At 35.3% G+C, this 27,930-nt stretch overlaps 3 protein-coding genes across 5 annotated transcripts in view; 1 reads left to right on the top strand and 2 right to left on the bottom strand.

The window, feature by feature from the left end:
• LOC104117725 (protein LUTEIN DEFICIENT 5, chloroplastic) overlaps positions 1-4,546 on the top strand; it is a 33,564-nt gene extending 29,018 nt beyond the window's left edge. Inside the window, exons 14-16 of the mRNA XM_009628811.4 lie at positions 3,617-3,677; positions 3,828-3,893; positions 4,063-4,546. Of these exons, the coding sequence (XP_009627106.1) occupies positions 3,617-3,677; positions 3,828-3,893; positions 4,063-4,257 (322 nt within the window). The 3' untranslated portion in view covers positions 4,258-4,546. The remainder of the gene's footprint in view (positions 1-3,616; positions 3,678-3,827; positions 3,894-4,062) is intronic.
• LOC108948781 (uncharacterized) lies at positions 697-3,026 on the bottom strand. The gene is made up of 2 exons (XM_018778099.3): positions 2,184-3,026; positions 697-1,505 (listed from the first exon to the last, which is right to left on the bottom strand). Exons 1-2 carry the CDS (start codon positions 2,782-2,784, stop codon positions 1,315-1,317), a joined length of 792 nt encoding a protein of 263 aa, XP_018633615.1. The 5' UTR covers positions 2,785-3,026; the 3' UTR covers positions 697-1,314.
• Positions 4,547-7,111: 2,565 nt separating the features above from the next.
• Positions 7,112-24,450, bottom strand: LOC104117726 (sterol 3-beta-glucosyltransferase UGT80A2-like). Of its 3 annotated transcripts, XM_070175153.1 has the most exons (15): positions 24,193-24,450; positions 23,838-24,100; positions 22,006-22,184; positions 20,848-21,090; positions 20,424-20,535; positions 15,207-15,377; positions 13,628-13,691; positions 13,357-13,414; positions 13,082-13,259; positions 9,502-9,632; positions 9,106-9,208; positions 8,926-9,002; positions 8,248-8,295; positions 8,012-8,161; positions 7,112-7,651 (listed from the first exon to the last, which is right to left on the bottom strand). In XM_070175153.1, the coding sequence occupies exons 2-15, from the start codon at positions 24,001-24,003 to the stop codon at positions 7,478-7,480; spliced, it is 1,854 nt and encodes a 617-aa protein (XP_070031254.1). In that variant the 5' UTR covers positions 24,004-24,100; positions 24,193-24,450; the 3' UTR covers positions 7,112-7,477. The 3 variants fall into 3 exon arrangements, with proteins under 3 accessions (XP_070031254.1, XP_009627107.1, XP_070031255.1); XM_009628812.4 differs by having other exon boundaries at positions 23,838-24,450; XM_070175154.1 differs by lacking the exons at positions 23,838-24,100; positions 24,193-24,450 and having other exon boundaries at positions 20,848-21,073; positions 22,006-22,145.
• Between the last annotated feature and the right edge of the window lie 3,480 nt (positions 24,451-27,930).

Raw genomic sequence — 27,930 nt, 5'->3', positions numbered from 1 at the left:
TATCGTCAAAGAAAACCAGGATGAATTTTCTAAGATATGGCCTGAAAAGATCGTTCATGGCAGCTTGGAACGTGGATGGTGCATTGGTGAGCCCAAAAGGCATTACAAGAAATTCATAATGGCCTGAATGAGTACGGAAGGCAGTTTTATGGACATCATCAGGTTGGACTTGGATTTGATGGTATCCTGAACGTAGATCAATTTTTGAAAAAATAGTAGCTCCATGAAACTCAACCAGTAACTCATCATTATTGGGTATGGGATATTTGTCTGGTACAGTGATTTTGTTAAGGCTACGGTAATCCACACAAAACCTCCAAGAATCATCTTTCTTTTTCACTAACAGAACCGGGCTAGCAAAAGGACTTGAGCTAGGACGAATGAAACCAGATTCTAATAAAGCAGCAACTTGGTTCTCAATTTCAGTCTTTTGGCTTTGTGGGTAACGATAAGGTCTTATGTTTGGAGGTTTAGAATTTGGTAACAGAGGAATAGCATGGGAATATGCTCTAAATGGTGGAAGAGAGGTTGATTCAGAAAACACAGACTGAAACTAATTGGATTACCTGGATTCTCTGATAACTTGTTAAAAGATTGGAGGGAAGCCACATTGGTATTCACCGATCTCACCCCTTGCAGTTTGTAGCGATTCCCTTGCCAATTGAAAATTATGACCATATCCTTCCAGTTAGCTTGAATAGTGTTAAAAGAAGCTAACCATTTGATACCAAAGACCAAATCAGCCCCTCTAATTGCAAAAGGGTAGTAATCCCGAGTGATGGTTAAGCCTGGAAACTGAATTTGAAGATTCCGGCAAACTTTATTGCAACGTATGATGTCCCCATTCCCTATCTACACATCAAATGTTGGAAAAATTTCTACTGGAAGTTTATGCTCTTCTACAATGGATTCAGCCACAAAGTTATGCGTGGAACCACTATCCACAAGTATTAAAACCTGTCTCTGTTGATTGCACCCTGAAGCTTCATTGTAGTACCAACTGAGTGTCCCAAAATGGCATGAAAAGAAATTTCAGCAATGTCAGTTTCTTGAGGGTCGCCACCGCTGGTGGCGTTGACGTCATCAACATCATCTAATTGATCTCCTCCTGTAAGTTCCATGAGAGATAGTTTCATAGATTTGCATCTATGACCTGGTACAAATTTCTCGTGGCAACGATAACTGTGTGCCATGAGATTTCTCCTCTCGATATCCCATGTTCGTGTTTGAAGTGGTTGGGAGGCTGGGTTGGTAGAAACACTGCTTCGTGAATTTTGATGTGCAGAGGAAGAAGCAGCATTATTCTGGGCATTTTTAATACGAGTGCAATGGGTTTTGTATAGTGGGTCTACTGGTTGGGGTCCAATTAGGCCCTCTATTGTTGCGAATTGGGCCTAATTTGTTTTCAAATTCAAGTGCCAAACTCATTGCTCTGTAAACTGTTCTGGGCTTGTGAATTCTAACATCAGATTTAAGTTCTTCCTTTAGCCCATTTAAGAACACACCTAACTAGGGGTGCTTATCGGGCGGATAATTACGCTTAACGGTTAGGCTTATCGGTTATCGGATTATAAATGTAGTAATCCGCTAGCCATTCAATAAGACAACGGGCGGATTGGTATCGGATTAACGATTATCGGACGGTTTATCGGCTAAACCAAATAGAAATTTTTTGAAGCATCATTCAATCAATACCAAACGGTTTCAAATCAATACCAAACTTTTAATACCATCTAATAAGATGTAACAGTATTTTTGAATTGAAGAGTGTTCTTCCAAGTTCCAATCTAGTTCATATTCAAGACTACTCATACACGTATGAATCAATCAAACTTTCAATAACATTCGTTCTTCACAAGAAATCCAGATTGTAAAACCAAAAATCCAGAAAATCAGACTTTAATTTGTTAGATGCATGCAAAAAAGGACATAAAACCAGACAATCCAGCTATTACGGATAAAACCAGCGGACAATTCAACAAATTACTTTCAATAGTACTTTATATACATAGAGGTAAAAGTGTAAATATAAAAATCCTTAACGGTTTACCCGATAAGAAAATTGAGTAATCCGTCCCCAAACTGTTAAGCCGTTAATTATAAAATCTCAATCCGTTCACTATCCATTACCCCTATAATCCGATACCAATAAGCCATCGGTTCGGTTTTGAACAGCCCTACACCTAACAGACAATGATCTGACCAGTTTGTGACTCTAGAAGAACGTTTTGCAAATTCTTGACGGTACTCCTGTACAGAACCTGTTTGCTGGATGCTACAGAGATGCTCGTCCGGGTTTTGGAACTCTGCAGGACCATAATTTTCTTGCAATGCTTTAACAAGCTCTTCCCAGTAAAGCAACGTCCGCTCACGATTAATCCAAGAGAAGAGATCAAGAGCATCACCTTCCAGATACATTGCAGCGATGTCAACTTTGTGTTCTTCTGGAGTTTGATAGTAGCAGAAATATTTTTCTGCTTTCAAAATCCATCCTCTGGGATCACCTCCTTCAAATCTAGGGAATTCCATCTTCGTGTGTGGCCTCCGTGAAGGACTTTTTGGCCACCTTGGACTATCGATATCTTCTTCCTCTTCTTGCCAAGCGGACTTTCCTCCGTGACGGGTTCGGTAACTGGTGCGGCCAGTCTGGGCTTTCAATGTAGCAACTTCTGCTGCCAGTGAATCAATTGAATTCAGTTTTGATGCTATGGCAGATAATTGCTGGGCAAGGGATTCAACATTGGGAATGCCTTCTTGAGAACTAGAAGATCTGGTATTGACCATTTTGGATCGATCTGCTCTGATACCAAACTGATAGTAACCAGAAGTAGATAATAGATGAAATAGAACAAAGAAGTTAATATTATTGGCAATAGTTTGTGCAAGAATTTTAAACACAATTACACCAATAAAGTTGTCCGTATGGAGAGGACAAAGCTCCAAATAAAGTACTTTTATTTCTGATAGAACATGCCTAAATAACTAGTACTAATTACATATTTATAGAACCACATAATAAGATAAGATCAGACAACTAAAAACTACGGAATAGACTAAACTGCTGGAGCAGTTCCAGGCAGCAGTTGTTGGTTGGCAGTTTCATCAGATGTGCATTTCAAAAACTGCAGCAGTTGTACTTCATCAAGATTATTCAATTCTTTATTCTTTTGCTGATACTTTCTTCTAGAATAAGTCTTTAGAATTGGGACTCTATCAATAGTACATAATAAGAATATAATAGTCGAGAAAGGAAAGAAAGTTTGCTTTGGGTTTGGGTTAGATTTGATATCCTTTAGTAAAACAAGTAACAAACGTATGGGCTTGATAGTCTTGATGCCTTGTGGAAGTGAAAGGTATGTTTTCATTCAATTTTTGCACAACCAAGCATTTAACCAAGTTTACTCACTTGTGCTCATTCTGGATAAGATTGCATAGAATTCATTTCATCCACTTCCTCCTGGAGACATGTATGAACAACTTCCAGGTCATATCAAAATATATCTCTGTTTATTTCCATGTTGAGCTAATATATCGTATGCTTTACATGTGAAATTATTTGTTTTAAAGCTTGAAATTTACATAAGCTAAAAAGGTTCTTTCCATTCCATTCTATCAGTTATCTGCCCTTCGGTGGAGGACCAAGAAAATGTGTTGGAGACATGTTTGCCACATTTGAGGTAATCCTTCAACTAGTAGACTGCAGTTGTAGGACAAGGGTTTTCAATTATATCAATGGGAGGTTGCTTGATATGACTGCATTTAGCTTCTCCTTAATATTCTTATAATAACTTTAGAACTCCCTCTCAAAACTTTTTATGTAATTTCAGAATGTAGTGGCAGTTGCAATGCTTGTCCGACGATTTGATTTTCAAATGGCTCTTGGAGCTCCTCCTGTGAGTTGTGCTGTTCTCTCTTAATTTTTGTCATTTCCTTCTGATAAATGATAGCTTTATTACTGACATATAGTTGGTTTCTGTACTTATTACACCTGGATAAACTTGAGGATATGATTCTTATTTTACCTACTCGAGAAATATTTTAGGATAATCAACTTCTCTGCAGGTTAAAATGACAACTGGGGCTACAATACACACTACAGAAGGATTAAATATGACCGTAACACGAAGAACAAGACCTCCAGTGATGCCCAAATTGGAGATGGCAACATTAGAAGTAGATTCATCTGTGAATAGTTCAGACGTCAACTCGGTGTCAAACCAAAGAGCAGAAGCAGAAGCTTCTACTGTTCGATCATAATAGAACTGAATACAGGGAACTATGTTTAAAGCTCCTTAACCATGAGCTGCCAGTCCTCAAGATAAGAGAGTCCATAATTTTACATTTATGTTGCTGTAAGTATTCCCTATTGGTATAATCTCATTAAAATTGAATCCACTTCTGGTGGCCTATACCTGTATTCTTCTTTGAGCCTTGAAATGATCAAATTTCATTTCAATTCAGCTCTCTGAAATGTTGTAATCATCATTGTCAGCGCAGTGTTCTTCAATATTTGTTATTCCAAGTTCCAATTATTCTTTTCATTTCATTTCCTTTACCACTAACATCGTACTCTCTTCAATTACTTAGGTAATACCGATACTAGTTTATAACAACCTGAGTTTCTGTCTACACTTACAAAATTACCACAGAATGAAGGTATAGAAGTGTGCTCTTGCTAATAGCTTAAGCTTTTAGATGAGATGTCACACACTTCAACAAAAACCAAACTCTATTTTAGTATATCAGAAGAGAAAGAGAAAAAGTTAGGCAACACAATTGTCTCCCCTCTCATTTCATTTCTTTCTAGTTTCTACATACTTATTTTCGATTTCAATCCAAAAAGCTCCCGTATAAGTTCTACGCTTAAGGATGTTTAGCATTTTTTTTCTTGTAATAAATAAATAAATTACTTAATTAATTAATTAATTAATTGACAACATATGGAAAAACGCCACGAACAAGAAGTATGCATGAAAATATGGAAGCCAGTAAGAGCGTATTAGGTTATGATTTCATGGCGTAACTTAATAAGACGTTCTGATTATTCAGCCTCTTAATCAAAATTTGATACGGTTTCTTAGTTTATGAATCACTATTCTCTTTAAAACCAAAATAATGTATAGTCAATTACATATAATGATATAACCACTGACCTAAATAATCGAAAAGACTACAAACGAAAAGCTAAAAATATCTGAGATTATGAGGGGGTTTTATGCTCTACTTCAAAAGTTCAAAAAATAAATTACGATTAAACAATTAAATATAACTAAGTTATATAACTTAATATGGTTTTATTCAAGCGTATGACCTTCCTTAGATTTAGCTTATTCCCCAATTTGTGTGCGGACCTAAATAGACTGGCTTCCAGATAAAACCCATCCTATGACCTCTTATTGCCGTAAAAATAGTACGGGCTAGCCAGTTTTCGGACTGGTAATTCAAAAATAGCCAGCGTTTGTAAAGTCATTGAAAAATAGTCACTATTTTGCTGCAACACGGACCAGTCCAGCATAATATACTGGAGATTGGAGCACATGTGTATGAACTTCCAGCATATTATGCTGGACCGGTATATTATACTGGAACTCCAGTATATTATGCTAGAATATTTTCCGTATTTTGAACAGTGTTTTCGTTCAAATTTATCTTTACATGAAAAATGGCTAAATTTCGATTACTTTTGAAACTGTGGCTATTTTTGACTTACCACTTGTAAATCTGACTATTTTTGAATTTCACCGAAGTGCACAGATAGCCACTGATTAGAGATGTCTTTACTTTTTAGCCACTATTTTAAATATATTTACTCTTTAGCCAGTGCTTAATAAATTTTTACCCGCCAGACAAAAATACCCTTGTGCTAGACATAGATGTTGTGTAAATATTAAGGACATGGTGTCCTTAACTTCATGAATGTTGTGTAAATATTTAGGACAAAGTGTCCTGTATTTGCACTTCTGCTGCTAAACTTTAGGACACCATGTCCTAAAGTTTAACAACAGAATTTGCAAGTACAAGTTAAGGACATGGTGTCCTTAACTTCATGTGTTCATTGTAAATGTTAAGGAAATAGTGTCCTTAACTTGTATTTGCAAATTCTGTTGTTAAACTTTAGGACATCATGTCCTTAACTTCATATGTATAGTGTAAATGTTAAGGACATGGTGTCCTTAACTTCATGTATGCAATGTAAATGTTAAAGACATAATGTCCTTAACTTGTATTTGCACCTCATGTTGTTAAACTTTAGGACATCATGTCCTTAACTTCATATGTGCAATGTAAATGTTAAGGACGTGGTGTCCTTAACTTAATGTGTTCATTGTAAATGTTAAGGACATAGTGTCCTTAACTTCATGAGTGATGTGTAAATATTAAAGACTAAGTGTCCTATATTTGCACCTTCTACTGATAAACTTTAGGACACCACGTCCTTAACTTCATATGTACAGTGTAAATGTTAAGGACATGATGTCCTTAACTTCATGTGTGCAATGCAAATGTTAAGGACATAATATCATTAACTTGTATTTGCAACTTTTATTGTTAAACTTTAGGACATCATGTCCTTAACTTCATATGTATAGTGTAAATGTTAAGGACATGGTGTCCTTAACTTCATGTGTGCAATGTAAATGTTAAGGACATAATATCATTAACTTGTATTTGCAACTTCTGTTGTTAAACTTTAGGACATCATGTCCTTAACTTCATATGTGCATTGTAAATGTTAAGGACATGGTGTCCTTAATATTTTACACATCACTCATGAAGTTAAGGACACCGTGTCCTTAATATTTACACATCACTCATGAAGAAAGGGTAAAAAAAACTTTTCGTATCAATTTTAATAGAGTAGTGGCCATTTTTGCTCAACATTAAAAACACTGGCTAAAAAGTAAATACCCTTGAAAAAGTGGCTATACCACGCCATTTCTACCCTTATTGCTTAGTCTGTCTATTTTGGCAGCAGAGCAAACCCTTATTGGCGAACTATTCACTTGATTGCAATTTAAATACAAGACTGCATACAATAATTTTTGCTACTAGTTCGAGTTACTCTTTATCTGAAAATACTTATACAAGAATTGCTCCATATTCTTCGAACTAGGGAAAAATAAGCACCAGAACCATAATATGCTAAAATAAGTGTTACGTTGCGTTCATCAAGGTTTACATTGTCAAGTCAAATTAACCGAAAGAGCTTAGAGATATGAAAACCAACATTTCCATCCATTACTTTTTTTTACTACAAAATATTACCCCTCTCATTCCATTTCAAACAAACGCCAAACCACATTATCAAAATTACAATCAATATCAGGGACATAATCTAATCATGATCTTGAATTCCATCATGAGTGTTGAATCCTAAATTTTTATGGATTCCTTTGTAGCCGAGGTTACAATTCCGACAAGCTGTTCTATCTCTACAACATCATTGACCACACAGAAGTAGACTTTAAATAAAAAATTAGGCGTGACCAAAACAGCGTCTTAGGGAAAAGAAATGGTGAGGATGAGGTGAGACCTCGGGCTTAGGCTCAAGTGATTCTCGAGGGAAATGTTTATAGAATGCTTTCACAGCTCCAGTCACTCCATCCTCATTCTCCATGGCTTTTGCTAGTTCTACAGCACGTTCTTTTACCTGCACGTCACAAAAGTATATCGACCAGCATATATCATGGCTTTCGAATTTATCAAAGCGATTCCACAACCATAAAAAAAAATGGGGATCAGTCCTGTCCCTAAATGTAGTGATCATATGCTTATTCTCATCTGAACTTTTAACACAAACTTTTTTTTAAAACACTCAAATATATTTGTATCTAGTTCTATGTATAGACGATCACACTAAATATTAACACAGAATTCTTCACTTGGTCACCTCATGAAATATTCCCCATGTTTGACAGATGAAAATATCTTTTGAAAAAGAAGCAAACAAATATGGATGTCCCTCCGGAAACAGCCGATGGAAAAAGAAACACTATGGAAAACTACCTACCTTTGGATCTAGCATGAAGCGGATGGCAGCAACCAGCTTTTCAAGTGAGAACTCATCCACGGAGATGGGAGCAGGGCCAACTCCCCTAGCATGCACACGTTCCCCCCAAAAGGGTTGATCCCCAAAGAAAGGTACCACAGTCGTTGGGCACTGAAAAACATTCACATGTTATCATTCAAGGTAAGCCCCTAAAACAATCTAAAGGATTACAGTCATGCATGAAATTAAATAATTACCGCAGCTTTAAGTCCGGCAGCGGTTGTTCCAGCACCTCCATGATGCACCTGGAAGAATGAATAATAAAATGTCCACATATCAGTGGCTGTTATGATTAAAAGGTCAAACAAATTTAATTATGACGGATGTTAGAACAACTACTTTATCAAGTTGAGGGGAGGCTAAAGTTGATGCACATATGTCTTGGACATGAAAGACAGTTCATTTTCTGTCCCAATACAGTATGCACTATCAGATAAAGGGTATCCATTGATTTTATTCAATAACAGTCAACTCATATTCAATTTTTGCGTAAAGTATAGATTAAGCTGCCATAACCCAAATGCGTTAGGATAATAAGCAGAATTACCTTTTGCAGCCATGAAAAAAAAAAAAATTAAACGAATCTTTAAATGATAGGTGAACAGCAGTAGGAACTAAGCAAGACTTAAACTGGATCAATGAACTAAGTGGATCACCCCCAAGGAATTCCCTAATTAAAGCATGGTTGTGATAGATGTGATACAAAGACACCTTATACAATTTATTGCACAACCACATCATAGATCATCAATCCATAATTCTTTTAACAGTTTAAGATGAAAAGGTGGAGGAGCGGGCGTGCATGCAGGGGTACGTCTAAATTCAGATGTTACGTCCAAATTCAGATGAAATAAACTGAGGTAAAGAGGTTATACCACAGCAGCACATTGCAGGAATAGCCAATCATGAGGGCAATTATCCAACAGGTACACAAAATCCTTTGGCTCCTTCACTGAGATAACACGAAATAGTCTTATCAGCCAATATAATCGATCATAAACCTTGTGAATTGCAGTAGGTTTTTGGTGTGACAACTAAAAAATTTAAGTACTTACAGTTCCCAAGGCCACCCCAGCCTTTGTTAATGATACCTCTTTGTCCAGTCATTTCTAGAGCTTGAACAATTATCTCGGTCATTTTTTCAGGTTCTTGAACAGGCTGTGAAAAATACTTAATATCTTGAGAAAATTGTCACTAAAAGGTCAGCACAATACTTCAAAAGCCCATATAAATTAGCATAACATTTCAGTTGATTTTGAATCCCATGTAGGTATGTCGACTCATGGGTAGCAAGAAAGAAATGAGTGGCGGTTATTGAAATACATACAGGACTTTAAAAAGTAAGTATGATACTTAAGAAGCCGACTTAAATGAGTATAAAATTTCAGTTTTTGAATCCCATGTAGCTTACACTCATAGTAGAAAAAGGAAATTAGCAGTGGTTAACTTACAAGACTTCCAAAGCCAATATAGATAGGCTTTTCACCATCTTCAAGCCATTTAACGAGTTCTTCTGGGGGTTCATAATTGGAAGCAAGGTCTAGGAAGCAAAAGCCCACCACGTCAATTTTTGGGCCCCAATCTGCAGATCACCCAGTAGAAATAAGTGTTACTAAAACAGCATGTTCTGCTGCTAGTTCCCTCGGTAATAAGAAAAACACCAAAATGATACATGGACAACTCATTAGTGACAATTCAACAATCATGTTCAAAGGGAAAATGGAGAAAGCAAGAAGCTTTATCTTCTAAGGATATCTACTTGCAGAACATGCAGTAACCTTTGTGATGCAGCATTTCAACTTTATCAAAACGAATAGAAGCATGTTACACTCAGAGATGCACTTTCTTTGTTCCGTAAGGCACCTATCTCGGATTCGTTTTGCGAAGAAGTGAATCAATAACAGTATAGAGTAACGAACTTAGCAACTTAGAAGCTAAGAAGAAACTTGAGTGCTGGGAAAGGCAACATCTAGCTAAGACATATATACAAATGAATAAAAGACATACTAAGAGTAGGAAAACGAGAAAATCTCCAACTTTCTTAATCAAATTTCTGCAGTCATGAATCAACAGAAAAATATGCACATTAGTTTTGGAAAAATACTTGGGGTGAATTTAAAACATAACAAAGGAAAAGAAGCAATTAGATAGAGGAAACAGATACAACTATTTCAGCTGTATTATTCTTTTGCTCAGTCTTCCCATATATCACTATCAGCAAGGAGAGTTTCAAGTACCTCGGATCTATAATCCAAGGTAATGGTGAGATTGACGAGGATATCACGCATCGAATTGGAGCGGGAGGGATGAAATGGAGGCTTGCATCCGGGATTTTGTATGATAAGAAGGTGCCACCAAGAGTTAAGGGTAAGTTCTACATAGTGGTGGTTAGACCTACTATATTGTATAGGGCAGAGTGTTGGCCTGTTAAGAACACCCATGTCCAAAAGATGAATGTAGCAGAAATGAAGATGTTGACATGGATGTGTGGGCATACCAGGTTAGATAAGATAAGGAATGTGGATATTCGGGACAAGGTGGGAGTAGCCCCCGTGGAGCACAAGATGGGGAAAACTAGGTTGAGACGGTACGGACATGTGAAGAGGAAGTGCATAGATTCTCCGGTGAGGAGGTGTGAGAGGTTGCCCATGGTGTGGCTGAGGAGAGATAAAGATAGGCCTAAGAAGTATTGGGGAGGTGATTAGGCATGATATGACGCAACTCCAGCTTACTGAGGACATGACCCTTGATAGGAGGGTATGGAGGTTGAGAATTAGGGTAGAAGGTTAGTGGTTAAGCGGACATGTCTCATTTTCAATCCGGTAGCATTAGCATTAGTCTCGTATTTTTGTTTCTCCTAAACAACAGATTTCTTTTACTATATGTTATTCCTTTCGCTTCGATTAATCTATCACCTTATCACCTTTGCTTGTTGTTGTTACTACTTGTTTCTGCTTTTTTTTTCATTTTTTCTTGAACCGGGGGTCTTTCGAAAACAACAACGAAGGTAGGGGTAAGGTCTGCGTACACTCCACCTTCCCCAGACCCCACGTTGTGGGATTACACTAGGTTTGTTGTTGTTTATATTTCTGTTAATCAACTTTGTGATTACTCACTTTGGCCATTTGAAATTCCATGCTCATAACTCCAATTTTCTCTTTTTTTGCTTTTTCCTAGTCTAGCTTTGGATCAAACCAAGATATTAATTTTCTTTACTCTACTAAGACTTCTAAGCATTCTGTGCTCAAAGATCTATCAATAAAACAACTATCCAAATCAACCTTTTAAATATGAAGTATCATCCTTGCCTTACTGTGGCCTGAGCTCTTCCTTTGGCTGTGGTTTGAATTGTAGAAGGCTAGTATCCTTGGAAGGCACATTCAAACTAATCCATAATACAATTGGACTTAGCGCTTAGCTTCTAATGCTATGCTTTGCCAAAGATGGAGCTTATTAGTCCCAGACCCCACCCGTGGGATTTCACTGGGTTTGTTGTTGTGGAGTTTATTTATTAGTATAGTAAAAACCCAACATCATCCACCCCACCCCCGGCAACAAAACTCCCTAAGCCAGGAGCCCAATACTGCTAGGCTATTCCTCCCTGGTACAAGAAGTTGGTAGTAATAACTAACTACTACTGTGAGACTATCTTGGGATATGTCTCTGTATGAGAGAGAGGGGGGGGGGGGGAGGGGGGATAGAGGCAGGGGGAGCTAGAAAGCTGACAGAAAAATAACAGTAGTCCCAACAGAAGGAGAGAGTGCTCTTTTTCTAGGACAGAAGAGAAGAATACTATCATGGGTTTTTTGGCAGGTCCTTCTTAACAGCGGAATACAACCTTCGTGTTTTGTGTCTCCACAAGAAGTGGAAACTACATTCGTTACTTCAAATCAGAGGTAAGATTACAGAGCATCAGACAAAACATAGAGAGGCAAAAAATTTAAAATGCTTGTTTCCAGAATTTTGTAAATAGAAAAGAAAGAAATAACAGAAACATTTCATCAGCATGTGAACACCAATAATAATCACCAATGTATTATTTTCAAAACCAACTAGAAGAGAGACTAATAATGCATTCAGATTCCTACCAATTTTTACATGAATCTCTCTTAATGTTCACAAACAGGTTCACTTCCCTATCCAACCGTCGAGTAGGACTTGCTTATTGGTCACAAAGGAGAAGAGTTGGTAACTAAGCATTTCCAATGCAGGTTCTAACTAACAAATATAGTATTGCCAAGATGATAAACTAAACTAATGAAGCAGCAAATCTCCTTTATCCATCGATACAGACCCACTGGTTATCTATGGGAAAGAGAAGATTTACATTCATCCTATGAGAAACAGAAGAGAGATCCTACAACAATTAAAATGAACTCAACTATTGAGGGTATAAGAGACAAGATTAAAAGGCCTAATGAATTAGAACAGAAAGTAAAAATGACATATAACCTAATGAGTCATTCTTGATCTTCCATTACCCATTACAAAGTCTCTTGTTTCTACTTTTGGGAAATAACGTCTCCTTCTGACTTTAAAACCTTTTTCTTATTTTTGATTAAATTCGTATTTAGCGTTGTGTCTAGCCAAAGCTCAGTCATTTCAATGTCGTTGAAAGGGAAGACAATACAGAAGCTTGTTGAACCCGAAATATTTCAGCTTATTACATGGTCATGCCATGAAACAGCTTCCTATCAAATGCAAAATTTGTTTTTGAATATGACCCAAACCTACACATAATTTAGTCCAAACTGACCATCTGAAGCACATTACAAAGACAAATCTAGAATGAGAACGGATATACCATTCCATTATATATCAACTATCAACTTTTGAAGCAATGAGTGTTCTCCTCATGACCAAACAAAAAGTGAAATAACTAAAAAGGCAGACAAGTTGGGCAAAGACATCCCGGAATTTACTATCAAAGACTATAAAGCTATGCAAAGAATGAACCATATACGATTTAAGGTGCATCTCAACCATGAAACTCAAAATGTAGAGACTACTACAAGATATTTAGAAAGAGACCTTTGGGTTTAGGAACTAGGTGCGGACTCCATATATACCCATAAGGCACATCTGGATGGAAACTGTTGGAGTTACTCAAATAAGTTACTGGCCTTAGCTTCAACTTTTTCTTCCTGAAGTCATTTATCACATCTCGAATCCCAAGCCAGATCAGTCCATCAACAACTTGATATGATAGCTGCACAATGCATTCAGAGATTAGGATACAGACGATACAAAAGGAATATCAAGTGAAGTCAAAATGCTAAAGAAAATGAATATCATCAAACACTCACTCTATAACCAACTGCCTGTTTGACACGAGAGAGAGGATGTGGAAACTCACTAGTAGGCCTGCCAGGGAATTAAAGCAGGAAACTTAAAGAGTAGAAAGGTCACATGTTACAAGAAACTGTATAATCATACCCAGATAGAAAGAACAAGATTTGCAAAAACTGTGGAAAAAATCTATTTTTGACCAGTAAGCATTCAGAGTTCTCACTGGAGCCACTTGATTGCAAATAGAGTATATTAGGAGTTGGAAAAGCAACGAAATAGACCACTTACGTCCATGGCATCGTGAAAAATATATGCAATGGTACTTTCAGGGCCTCTGCTACATGCATATGTCCTAAACAACAAAGTAAAGGATAAGATAAATCACGCACAAATATGTGGGAAATTTAACTTGATCTAACATATCATCAATTGTGATAAAATTCAGCAGATATATATGTACTCTTGAACCAAAAACTTTTCCAACTAAATAAAAGTAGAGTTAAATGACCACAATTTCTTCCAGATGCCAACAATACTGGCAGAAAGCACCCGTGACAAGAGAGTCAATGGCATATCAACCAAGTTATGCGGATCGAAATGTCAAATTTCTTCAACTTTGTGAAACTAATGTCTCATAAAAATACAACATCAGCAAAGAAAGGTTTAAATGCTACTTTGCAGATTTTTCCATGCAGTAATCAACCAGTTTGCTTTACGTATGAGCAATGCTATCCAGACCTAAAGCTTTGACCAAATTTTTCATCACTTCCTATATGGCTAGTGCAAATTGATGTATTTAAAATCAATCAATCAGATATATTACACAACCAAAACAATGTAAGACAAATCAGTTGATAATGAGGTTAAGATAGAACTTGTAACGACCCAACCATTGGCATGGAATAAGATAACAACTAAGAGTGGAAATATCTTCACAGTCTCAATCACTAACTCCAAAATAAGGATATAGTTCCAATGTCCAATCTTTAGCAGAAAATGAAAAATTACAATCGCACAACATTGACTGCAAGAGTTCAACGTGAGAACAGAAGATCTGGAAAATCTCTGCTAGTGCTGCCAGTGTTATCAAAGGTGAAAAGCGCAAAAAAGCTCCAAGGTCCGTTGGGGCTTTAAGCACAAATAAAGTGTGGGCTTTAATGAACAAAGGCGCAAATGGAGAAAAAGATACAAATATGTATGTGTAGTCCAAGACTAATAATTATAAGCATGAATAACAAATATAAGGATAAAGAAATTGAAAAAAATAACGATAAAGTGAAATATCAATTGTTTAGTGTCGCCCCTTCCAGTACTCATTGGCAAGGAAAGTATGCCTTAGAGCCTTGAGGACGACACTGAAGCACCCGCTAAGCAACGCGAAGTGCTAAACATGCTTTGTGCTTCGCTTTAGGGCTTAAGCGCGCTTAAAGCGCGCCTTTGACAACACTGAGCGCTGCCATCAGGGCTGTGTTCCTTGCTCCAAAGTTTTAATATACGGAGAAGTATAGCGCAAATAAAGTCTAATAGTTGCTATATCCATGGACCTGAAGGAGAGGAATCAGTATATCTCTGAAACTTTGAATCTCATATACTGTTCTATGTTTGTGCTTACAACCCCACTGTATAAATAGATGGAATTTATTTTTTGACATCATGAGCTGTTCAGAAGTATTCAAGAACCTATCCTTTAGACGTATACAGTGGAAAGATAGGGAATGATGATGTACACTTATCCTGAGCAACTACTTGAGGTAAACTTACAACACAATCAACGTTTATCAAAGCATGAGTAGTTCATATAACAATTTATCAAGCTGATGGTTGGTTAAATCTTTTTCCAAAAAAAGCATCAAACTGATAGTCTTACCATATGCAGGAGGATTGGCAATAATGGCGTTTACTTTGAATGGAACGTTGGACTCTGGATCAGGATCTACGCATGCAGGTAGCAAGGAGAATACGATATCTTTTATTTGATTTCGTTGAATATGTATTTCAGAAGGTCCAGATGGCAAAAACCCTTTATTCTTTACCATGTCTGCAAAAACATATACACAGTGATCAAATTTGCTGATTATGCCTTCTAAATTTGATTGGGAGCAATTCATAACCACAAGTAACAAGGGAGAGAGAGAGAGAGAGAGAAGAATCAATCAGTTTCGACTATGAATATAGCAAGGTTGTGAAATACAATTCAATCCAACCAGGACACTGTTGTTATCAGTACCCAACTTCATATGTGAAATTGTGTAATGCTAATAATGGAATTTCTCTGTTTCAATATAAGATATAGGCAGAAAGGCGAGTCAGCCTGAGCACAGACAAATGGCATATATCTACAACGACCGGGGTAGAAGTTTGGTGATTCAAATGATCTCTTGTTTTCTGCATCCAAATTGCCCCAAATAATGAGGATACAACTTCCAAGCTTGAGTATAACACTTGTAGATTTCAGTCCTAATGATTACCAAAACGTACCTCATAAGAACAACAAACCACATTCTAAAGATCAAAAGCCATCGGAAGAGGTTGTTGACAAGTGCAGTCCTTCATTTTTCCAAAATGCACACAAAAAGAAATAAGAAAATGCTATGGACAAGCTGTACTTGTTCTCTTAGCTACTAGCTGTACACAGTACAGGATATCACAGCACAAATCTTGTTCCTCTAAGTTGCAAACAACTTCCAAGGGAACTCTCCAGCATGTTTTACTTCGCGGTGCAAAACTGGGAAGCATAGTACTTGGCAGCCACTCACTCCTTTGATAAAGTGCTACTACCTTATTTGTTGCCGGATTTAAGCCTCCAGATACAAGTGGTATATAAGTAGTTTTCTACAAATACCTCCAAACAAGTCATCTATGCTAGCAGGAACCTCATGGGTGCATAAAAAATTAACTAATAACAAATTTTATATGTACGAAATCATGTGACACCCTTTAAAAGGCTCTACTTATTTCTTACTCTAAAAGTACACGGGTAAGAGCCAAACAAGCTACATCCTGTGGTGAAGTCCAACTAAACATCACATCCATTACTATAACTTGCATTGCGCATCGTTTCCAAACTGCACGTCCACCCAGCATTATAACAGTAAGTGATCCACATGTCTTCTCCTGAACAACACTTACACATGTAGCACCAGCTATCTCCCTCCTCCTATCTTCCTCCTGAAATTTCCATCTGTGAGGGTGAACACCCGCGTGCTACCGATCAAGTGAAGAAAACAGTATCCTCTCTTCTTAGAAGCTGGTGGTAGGAGGACTTCGCCGAAAAAACCCTGCATCCCCTTCTGTATCATTTCCAACGTTAAGAAAATTAACAGTTTCTTTTTCTCTTCTTGGGTCTAAGTACATTGGATACAACAAAGAAGACAAGCTCCTATGTAGGTCCAATTTCCCAATCCTCTACCGCTACATTAAGGATTCTCATCTCACCCATCACCACTTCTACCACACCAGCAACACCCAGTTCAAGTATCCCCAACCTTGAGACTCTAAAAATCGAAATCCAATGAATTTTAATACCACCAACCCTAAAGAGGTGCAAAAGAGTTTGAAGGATTAACAACCCCTCATCTAACCTTCAGGAATCGTTTGGTTCATACACAAAGTTATGCCAGGATTATATTGCAGGGATTGTAATACTAGGATTAATGATCCTTGGATTATTAAGTGCTGACCAAGTTCCATTCATTGCATTCAAAATGGGATTCACTGTTTATAGTGAAAAATATGTTTGGTTTTAAGGAAGTTTTGTTTACAGTTTTATCCTTATTTTTAAGGGAAACATGAGAAAAAAGAGGTAGTCAAGGATATTCTGGTCTTCTAGGTGTTTTATCCTATGCTTGCTAATCCAGTATTAGAAACTCATGTTTGAATCCGGTATAAAATAATACCAAAATTGTGGTATAAAACAATGTTTGATATTGCTTATACCAAAAACAAAGATCCAACCAAACATGGATAAAATAATTCTGAATTGTATACAGGGATTATTTCTCTAAACCTGTAACCAAACGACCTCTTAGAATTCTGACTTCACCATAGCACCAAGAGAGAGTCATCCTTACAAATATAGTCTCTCTCCATACTGAGACATTCCAAAAAGTTTGACACCATTTCACTAATAATGTCATTTTAAACAACTTCCATCTTAAACCCTATCCTACTTAAATAGATTCATGAATTGGAAGGGACAAACTAATGATACCGAAAATGATAATGTTAATGAAGGTCATGATGATGTAGTAATAGTGACAGTAACATTAACAACAACATTAACTATTTTTTAATTTATTATTATTAAACATATTTATAGCTCTATTAAGTTTTATAAAAGTTAAAACTGTTTTTCTGTTGGGACCTCTGAAACCAAAGACCAATCGACAAGGTTAACAAAATAAAAAGAAAAAGATATAAAAGGATATGCATGTTAAGCTATGATGAATTAGGGTGTTGATTAGGGATGGCAATGGGGCGGTGCGGGTTTGAGCCTATGCGGGGCGGGGTGGGTTTGGACATGTGCGGGTGCGGGGTGGGTTGATTTTTCTTAAAAGAAATTCTTGCGGGTTGCGGGGTGGGTGCGAGTCAATTTTTTCCTACTGTACATTTGGTTACTCGCATGAATCTTGTCTTCAAGCTTTTCAATCTGTTGCTTATATGATTTTCTTTTTAAATTTTTACTTGGATCATTATATTGTGTTGTCTTTAATTTCTAAATATCTTTTTTTTTTTTCTTGCTTCAATCTAAATACCTTTGGTTATTATATAAAGCTCAAAATATTCGAAAATGACATTAAACATTAGAGGAACTTCACTACTCCTATATATAAACTACTTTGACTTTTCTAGAATATTTGACCCTCTCAAACTTTAAAAAATAATTGTTTTCCTCTTTTCTCCATACCGTGAGACTTGAGAGTGCTCTTCGTCAATCATAAAAATGCATCTCTGAAGCATTTCATGTTACTGTTGTTGAAAAATCCAGTTATGTTATTCAGTTTTGCATTTATTTAGTTATGGGCATAAATTCCTTTTTCTTACTCTATTGGGAGTTTCATTTAATTCTTTGTTCTATCAATGTTCTATGTTGATCTTGTGGTATAAGTAATTATTTCCATTATCTGTAAAGTCAATTTTGATTTAACAATTGTGAGACTATCACAATTTCTTTTTCTAGTTTTCTAATATCACATTATCGGAAATATCACAAGAATGGGCCTTGAGACAATATGAAGATGCTCCAATTAATTAGTGTAATGAAAGTTTCTAAAAATAAGACAATTTGAAGAAAAAATACTGGAAAACTTAGTGGGGCGGGGCGGGTGGACGTGGGTGTGAGTGCGGGGCAGGGAACGCGGGTGGAAATGGTATGCGGGGCAGGGCGGGTTGAAATTTTGCGGATTAAAGCAAAACCCGCCCCGCCCCATTTGCCATCCCTACTGTTGATCTAGTGGTAAGAGCGCAACAAGTGATGTGTAGGTTAGCCGCACTTCACGAGTTCAAACCCTATCGTAGACAAAAGCTTGGTATTTAAGGGAAAAAGGGTAGAGGGGCAGGCCCATTATCTACCGAGTTCGAACCATGGAACCATGCGCCACTGGCCCTCGGGATTTCTCGGTTATAAAAAAGGGTAGCCCGGTGCACTAAGCTCCCGCTATGCGCAGGGTCCGGGGAAGGGCCGGACCACAAGGATCTATTGTACGCAACCTTACCCTACATTTCTGCAAGAGGCTGTTTCCACGGCTTGAACCCGTGACCTCCTGATCACATGACAACAACTTTACCAGTTACGCCAAGACTCCCCTTCTTCTCGGTTAAAAAATAAAAAATAAAATACCATGATGACTTAGGGAGCATATAATCAGAACATCCAACCAGTATTGATGCTCAATTCTTTCAAGATATGTAATGAACTAGTTGTAGCTACAAAAGCAAAACCGGTTTAGACATCAGTCTTGAGTTAAAAAATTTCAGCCCCTTCCTTATTAAAAGGAGGCATATTTATTCTTCAGATTGTTTTCATTTTTTTATATGGTTCTTCAAATTGTTTCTATTCACAGCAGACTTAGAAATCCTGAAACCACGTTGATAAAGCAACTGGAAGTCGACACTATGCCCCCATGGAAACACTATTTGAAGGGTCAAAACCATTTCTATGATTTTTTTAGATAAGGTATTCCCTCCGGTCCACTTTAATTGATTTTTTGGTTGTTTTCACACATATTAAGAAATTCACCTTTTAGCATTAATTAACAATAAAAATGACCATAGTAACCTTAATTTGTTCATTGGAAATATAACAAATACTCCTAAGCTCTTTACTCCAAGGGAAACTTTGGAAAAAAGAAGTTAATTCCTTCTTGATATCTGAAAAAATCAAATATTATGGACCATAAAAAAAGGCCAAAAATCAATTAAAGTGGACAGGAGGGAGTAATAAATTTCATTAAAAAGGGGCAAAACATGCCCGTATACAAGGAGTATACTTCTATGATGGAACAGCTTTGCTGGGTTCGATCTTTATTCTATTGCTGAAAGTTCTACAGGTTTTTTCATGCTTCAACATTTTTATTCTTCCCATATATGATTTCTTCTTTCTGTTGTTGGGTCTCAAATTTCCAGGGTAAAAACAAGGAAACAGTAAAATGCTTTCAACCTTGAGTCACGGCACGAGGCTTCACATCCAAAATCACACTTGATGCAAGTACTTTCCTAAATGCTTCGTGGCTGAAAGCTGAAGCTAATTGCATTACCAACTCGGTGACCAGTAGTTTTAAAGCAAACAAGTTACTTGACTAATGTAAGATTTCTAGGACTGAATTAGCTTTCTACAAGCACATTTTACTTTTATTAGATTCTAACAAGGACGAAAACATGTTACCAAAAGGACAATGTGATAAAGCTCTGAGGTGGGTATATACCATGAGCCCCTCAACTCAAGTACAAACCATTTAAGGGCACTAGATAGAAATAGCAGTTCCACAATATTTTTAGTGGTGGTTTATATGCTTGACTAAAACCTGAATATGAGAAATATGACATAATGAAAGGCCAGTGGATAAGGTTTTCAGAGATTACTCACAAGCAGCAAGAACTTTTGGATCTCCACCTAGAGGATAAAATTCCAATCCAGCACTCAAGACGAACTCTCTAAAATTGGCATGAGTTGCTAGTCTCACCCTATGACCACTTTCCTGCAAAAGAAATTTCCACTTCCAAGCTATAATATGCCTATTATTCGACTTCAAAGTTAACAGGAACAATTATCAAAGACTCGTCCAGCAAATGCTACAGATGTTATTTTCCTAAACAAACATTGATATCATTATTGCATACTCACACTGTAAAAGGATGCACATGTATCAGCCAGAAATTCATGGATCGGAAAGATATAAAAAGCTATCTCTAACTAATAGGAAAAGCAAGTGACTATGTTAACTAATAAAATGTAGTAAATTATTAAATTGAAGATAGTTGTGCTTGTTGAGTAGGAAGGGCAAGTAAACCTGAAACTTTTTCCCAATGGCAACAAAGGGTTGCACATCTCCCCTAGTCCCGACAATGAGCATAACAATTTGCAATGGAGGTAATTCTGGTGTATCGGCTACATCATTCGCTGCTTCAACTGTAGCTCCATTGTAAACAACTCCAGTGCCAAAATCAAGTTTTTCGGGTTTAATATCCCCCGGAACTTCAAATTGCACAGTGCCGTCATCTTGAACAGTGGCAAGCCTATTGAACAATTTGAGCTGCAAATTTTAGGTTTTGTCACAAATTACAAAAACAGGCACAAGTTTCATTAAAAACATCATGTCTGAAAAAAGATGGTCGTCTAGTAACAAGGAAGCTCCATTATTAAACTTCAGAGTATTACATGATAAAAGCAACTCAAACACACCCAAAGTGATGGTAAATGAACAGAAACCCAAGTAAATTAATTTATGGAACTTTAGCCCTTCTAAATGAAAGACGAAGTTGAAGGCTCTAAGAACAGGCGAGCAGATAAGGTAGAAAGAGACCTGTGATTTCCGAACATTTAAATGTATCCAAGACCAAGTTTACCTAAGGTTCCCATGAGGAGCGATTAAGTATGTTCATGGGAAAATCATCTTCAGTATCATTTGGAAGGCTGAAAAACTGATGGAAATCCCACCTAACCAGGGGCAAAAAACTTGGAGCTTGACTAGCACCTAGACGACACCTAAAATAAAAAATAAAACTACAAACACTTTAACAAACATCTCTACAAGCTAATACAGATATGGAGCTTGCTGTTTCGGTCCAATGATTTAATTTGTGCATCTTCAATGAACCCAAAGTAGAACAATAATTAGCGTTTAGGAGCAAGTTCTTTGGTTGCTTCAAAAAGGTACAAAACTCAAGCAAGTTAATTTCATATTCTTAGACAAGAAAACACCTGTCCAGAAGGAAACATGCATTATACTTTATTTACAAGATACTACTAAATATGCCAATTCAAAATGCTTGATATCAATCATGACGCAAACTAAAAGGTTTCATTCTAACAAAAAGATGTCCTGATATAAAATTTTAAGAAGATCTCAACAATGTGAGGCTTCTCCACCCAATCCCTCAGTAAATCAGAAACAGATACAACAGAGATGTAAACAACTTCATAAACAATTTTGACATTTTACACCTGCCTTTTTTCTTAAAGGAACTTTATCATCAAAAAGCTTTGCTGCTAGCAGACCTAGAGCCCGATTCTGGTTTTGTTTGCGTCTTCCAGCTTTAACCGGTTGACTGATACCAAGTTCTGATTTCTCCACTGGCTTTTCCACATTTGTAGTGCTAGGCCCAGCCGAATTCCCGTAAACAGATTCTGATCGAGGCATATTAATATTGAGACATAAAACGAGTAACAAATAACTTAACAAAAGCCACCAAATAGTAAAATATGATATAACATACATTTGCAAGTGATAAATCAACAATAGCATAAGTCCATAAAATAGTAAGTACCTAGAAGCACACTACCCCCCATTAGCCGATCAGAAGTTAGAATGACAACAAACCAATCGCCCAAAGAAGGTCTATTGGAATAAAAGTACTTCACATTTTCTGTAAGAAGTGATGCACTTTGACTAGGCACGGAGTTTAAGAAGTAAAAAAAAATTTGTGGCCGAAAATAAACCATAGATGTTTGTGTGGATATAAATCATCTCATTAAAGGTAAAATGGAAAGTTTAAAGTTAAATTATTTCTAAAATGTCTTTTGGAACGGACTAAAAAGGAAGTACATCACATAAATTGGGAGAGAGAAGTACTAACTAGAAAGGAAAGCTCAAAGAATTCATGCATACATGCAAAGGCGGATGTAGCTTACAGTCTATGGGTTCATCTGGACACACGGTTTACACCCCGGAGTATATATATGTAAAAACCTATTAAAATCTTAACAAATTTTAGACCTGAACTCATAGTTTTAATAGTAGAATGAGTTCAATACAAGTTTGAACCTATTAAATTGAAATCCTAGATCCGCCTCTGCATATACGCCGTCCCTACTAGATCCTGCTTCAGATTCTCTTTCATTTTTTCATAACATACATTAGAAAGGAATGTTAATTCAATCAAAATGGTGCTAGCCAAAGCAGAAGGTGATGATGCAAGGAAGGCAGTTCCCACCATGTAAAAGAATTCATGCACACAAGTTAGATGTCCATTTTAACACAATAGGTTTTGCAAAGCAATCATAGCACTAACCCTGTATAGAACCCCAATTTATCTACGCCAGGAAGCACAAAGATTCACCTTCTTCATGGAAAATCTCTAGGTTGGTAATGAATAAAAGAGAAACAAAACAAAACTTTAAGTACGTAATATTCATCTAAGCACACTTCTATTTACTTAATTGTGTTGTATGGGCCAAGCAGAAAATATGGGTGACAATGAGACTCGAACTCGGGGCCTCTACCTGGTGTGATATCATGTTTGAGCGTGTGACGATTTCATCTAAAAGCTCAGATGGTTAGAGAGAGCACACCTTTATTTACTTAATTATGTCCTCAACACACAAAAAAATTAGGCACTTTTAGATATATTCTTTCAGCTGCTCCATCTATTATCCCAGAGTACCAAGTCTAATGTGTCGACAAGTAAGTATGATATTAAGGCCCTTGTTTGAAAACAACTGGTGCAGATTTTAAAATTTTGGCTAAACAATTAGCCAACTTAGCTTGACTAATTTTCGTCACATTCTTTTACTCGGACCACATTCACCCATAGCACGAACGCCCATAGTCGGTGTCATACAAATGTTTGCACCAAGTCCAAAAGCAAATAAAATGACACCATTTTTTATTGGATAAGAAAAGGCAATGACACATATAGCTAATAATCAAGCAGGAAAATGCTAAGCCGCCGCATTTCAAACATTTCTTAGGAAAACACGAAAATTGCTCTCAAATAGTAACACTTTGAAGCAGAATTAAAATAAATAAATCAAAACAATGCCAGCGCAGAAAACAAATACCTTCAACAATATTGATACTATTAACATCAGCCTCCTTGCGCATTTCATTCCCATTATCACCCTGTACAATTTCCACTTCGAAATCAACCGGAACCTCGCCCGAATCACCCGACGGACTCAACTGTCGATCAAGCCCATTATTATTCTTTTCCAATGAATCCGCCATTTGGCAACAACCCAAAAGAAAGGAAAACCAACACTGTAGTGTCTCTCCTGTTTTCCTTTTTCTTTTTCCACTTTAAAGAAAGGAAGAGAAACGGAATCTAAAAAAGCAGAAAAAATGGGAATATAAGCAGATGGGTTTTTGTGGGGGAAGAAAAGTAGGAGAAGCTAATTAGGTGGGGGTTATACTTACTAGTACAACAAAAGTGATTTTATTAGGATTATAGAAATAGTAGGTGGGGGAAGACGCTATGTGTAAATATATGTGAAGAATCGGAAGAGGAGAAATGGGGTGGCGGGGAAATACATGCAGAAATAGAAACAGAGAAAAAGAGAGCGGTTTGGGGGAGACACGTTGTTTCCAAGATGAGGCCACGTACTGTGTTGTTTACGCACTATGTACAGATTTGTTTATTACTGCGACCCTTTTCTTTCGCAACATTTCCCTTTTGTCGACTTACCCCCGGCACCGGCAACACCAAAATGGAAAAAACCCGAGGGCATGTGCACTAAAAAAAACATATTTTCCGATTTTAAATATCAGTCATTTTAAATAATTGAATTGAATTTAAAATATTTAATCTATCTATCTATACTATACTAAAAATACAAAGGTCATTAGCAAAATATGATTCGCCTTTTTTATCCTCTAAAAATATAGTTCACATTGAATAAAATTATAATTGTAATGTAATTATTTTTCTAATATCTAAGACTTTAAAATTAACTAAATTTTATATATAAAATACTTCCTTATTTGAACTATGTAAAAGCTCCTAATACTTAGGAATCTAAAATTAAATAATATTTTACTTAAAAATTCCTTATTTAAATTGTATAACTATTTTCCTTAAATGTGACTTTTCCACGTTTCTAAGTTGTTGACGTTTCCATGTGTTCCTCAAATTTGATTTTCCACGTTAGGAATGGTAATGTAATGAAAACATTTTTCCAAATTTTTTTTCGTTCTAATTTTATAGAGCTAAACGCCTAAGTATTATTAAGCATTTTTTCAAATTCGAATTTTTTGTAGATTTCTTTTTGGACCATATGAGTAATGTTAATTCTAATTTTTCACATATGCATAAATAGTTTAAGATGACCTATAAATTTGTTATTTTTAATATAAACCGTTTAATCATTAATGGCGAATAACACGTACATTATATTTTATATTATATATAATTGTCATTTAATAAATTCTTAATATTTAAAATTAACTAAAAAAATATTATTATTTTCTTATTTGTACTATAAGAAGAAACTCCTAATATTTATATTCAAAATCGAATAAGATTTTTGCTTACATGAACATCTTCTCATTTGAATTGCGTAGTATATATATATAGCTCCTTGGTCTAATTCATATCCAAAGAAGAAGAAATAAAAATTTAAATTCAATTTCTTATTTATCAAGATCTAATAACAATCATGATAAATGAACACAAACGAATTAAGTTACACCTATTTCAATAATTTTGCTTTGAATTAAAAAATTAGAATATCAAGATATGTCATTTCCTGCTTTGACTAATAAATTTAATCAAAATTATTATATTGTCAATTCAAACGAGAAAAATGAGTTTAGATATAATGATAAATAGGGAAATCAAAAATGGCAATGTGCATAAAGAATAATTAAGAACTAATAGTAATTGGTACTAAAATCGATAATATCAATCGACACTCCTTCTATATTCAAGGATATTTTAGGTTCTCAATCTCTGTTTTGCTTTCCAAATATATACGATATTTGTATCTCGTTTTAGATGTTACTATCATTAGCTTAGCATTTTAAAAGTTATTATAATATTAGTTATTAACTAAAAATACAAAAGAGAATCTGCATCTTTTGAAGAAAAAAAAACACTTTTTTCTCAAACTTTTATTTATATGAAGGGATATTTGAGGGAAAATTAGTAGTTTAAGAAAAAGTACTGTATAAAAACATAAATTTTGTCAAAGGCTCGAGATTTAAATATGGAGATATCAGTAATTCTGTAAAGTTTAGTTCAGGTAACAAGCTCAAAAGCAAAATCAAAGCTTGAGCCCTTTTGTGAAGGAGACGATAATAGTTCATTAATCATAATTAATAAAATATTGTATTTAAATAGCTCAGTGTATTTTTTAGGCAAGAAAAATAATTAATTGTTATACTAATATTTAGGTTTTAGCTTACAATGATCTTTGAATTCAAGTAGAGTTGTTTTCACTTAAAATTTTTATAGATTAGTGATGTACTATGTCTCTTCATATTTGAATTGATTATAGCATTCTTGTGAGACGTGAAGGAAGAAGGTATGTGTTGATCTAAATATGGGTTAAATGTATGAGTTATTTGGATTTATATTTACATCTTTATTTTAGAATTTATTTTCTATTAGTGTTTGCATTATATGTCTGTGAATTCTGTATGGCAGAATTGTTTCCTTTATTGTTCTATCTAATACAATCAATATTAATCATTTTAAAGAACTCACACCTTTTTAGTTTTATTTTATTTAATAATACTTTTTTAAAACGCATTGCAAAATATTGTTTTCCTTTTTAAATTCAAATATAATTCTAATATAATATTTATGTAATTAAAAATTAGATTTATCGAGATAGAGTACACGCGCAACGCGGGTATCGTACCCTTAACGAAATGTCGTTCGCCTCTTTTACCCTTTAAAAATAGAGTTCACACTAGATAAAATAGTCAATTGATAATTTTTCTTGAAATTTAGGATTTTAAAATCAACTAAAATTTTTGTTATTAAATTTTTCCTTATATTAACAATGCGAAAGGTCATAATATGTAGCACCTTAAAGAACCAAACTTTAGCACTTATATAAGAGTACACGCAAATACATTTTTAAGGAAAATTCCTAACAAAGCATTAAAACATTTAAACTTTTTTGGGAACTTTTACAAGTGTGAAATACAAAAACACACTTTTTATAAATTTGGTATATATCACTGAAAGAAAAATGTGCAAGCATATTTTTAAATAATTAGAAGCTCAAATTATAATTTTCTATTTAAGAGTTGTCTATTAATTAGAAGCTCAAATTACATGTCTAAGTATGGGTTTGCACCCAACACTAGATCCTTTATTAGGATTTAGCAGTTAAAATAATACTCTAACAATATAAATAATTTAACTTATTTTGAGTATATCTACGATATAAATAATGTTTAAGCAAATTTTAACTTATATCATAATGATATAATGATATAATTTATATCATTTTATTTCTTTCTAGGAATAAATTTTGTTGGATTTAAATATTACTAATCTAATAAAATTCTTAGTATGATAATTATATCCATCAATATGGAGTGTCTTATTGTTTGTTGTACTTTTCAATTTGAGATCAATATGAATAATATGAAATTTATATTATATACTTTGAGCAAATAGAATTTATTTCTTTAAGGCTATGAGAACATAGTATAGTTGCATGATATTTGAATACAAATCAACCTATTATTTAATTCTATTTGAGCGATTAAAGCAAATGCACAACTTTTATATCGAAGTTATGCAAAGGTGTTAGAATACTTTTGCATGACATAGTTTTTTTCTTTTATTAAGTTGGCTAAATAGAATGAATAGTCAATTTTTTTCAAGAGCTTATACTTTTTAAATTTTTTATTTTATAGCTCATCACCATTGTTTAATAATATTTGTATATTTTTTTCTAAATTTTATATTCATTGATACGGAGAACACGCGCAAGGCGCGTACTCTAAAGCTAGTTACTAAAATAAGTTACTCCAATTTACTATTCCTAATTGTTTCACCTTACGTGGCAATTTATACTAATGAATAGAAAATAAAGTTAGTCAAATAAAAAATTATGTATAACATTTAAACAATAAATAAAAAGAAAGCAACAAAATATGAAAAGTTACGAAATTGTATGGAAGCATATCATAATCAAC

The sequence above is a fragment of the Nicotiana tomentosiformis genome, chromosome 5 (genome assembly GCF_000390325.3).
Source record: "Nicotiana tomentosiformis chromosome 5, ASM39032v3, whole genome shotgun sequence".
Taxonomy (NCBI): domain Eukaryota; kingdom Viridiplantae; phylum Streptophyta; class Magnoliopsida; order Solanales; family Solanaceae; genus Nicotiana; species Nicotiana tomentosiformis.
Note: the sequence above shows the minus strand (reverse complement) of the source record. Positions and strands in the feature narration are given on the sequence as shown.

What these genes read in the sequence shown, in the direction of transcription:
- LOC108948781 (XM_018778099.3), bottom strand. Translation starts at nt 2,784, where the DNA reads ATGGTCAATACCAGATCTTCTAGTTCTCAAGAAGGCATTCCCAATGTT. An exon ending in GTCAGATCATTGTCTGTTAG is followed by an intron (nt 1,506 to 2,183) that starts GTGTAGGGCTGT and finishes ACCCCTAGTTAG; the next exon opens with GTGTGTTCTTAAATGGGCTA.
- LOC104117726 (XM_009628812.4), bottom strand. Translation starts at nt 24,003, where the DNA reads ATGGCGGATTCATTGGAAAAGAATAATAATGGGCTTGATCGACAGTTG. An exon ending in TAGTATCAATATTGTTGAAG is followed by an intron (nt 22,185 to 23,837) that starts GTATTTGTTTTC and finishes TGCCTCGATCAG; the next exon opens with AATCTGTTTACGGGAATTCG. An exon ending in TCCAAAAGTTCTTGCTGCTT is followed by an intron (nt 15,378 to 20,423) that starts GTGAGTAATCTC and finishes ATGTTTTTGCAG; the next exon opens with ACATGGTAAAGAATAAAGGG.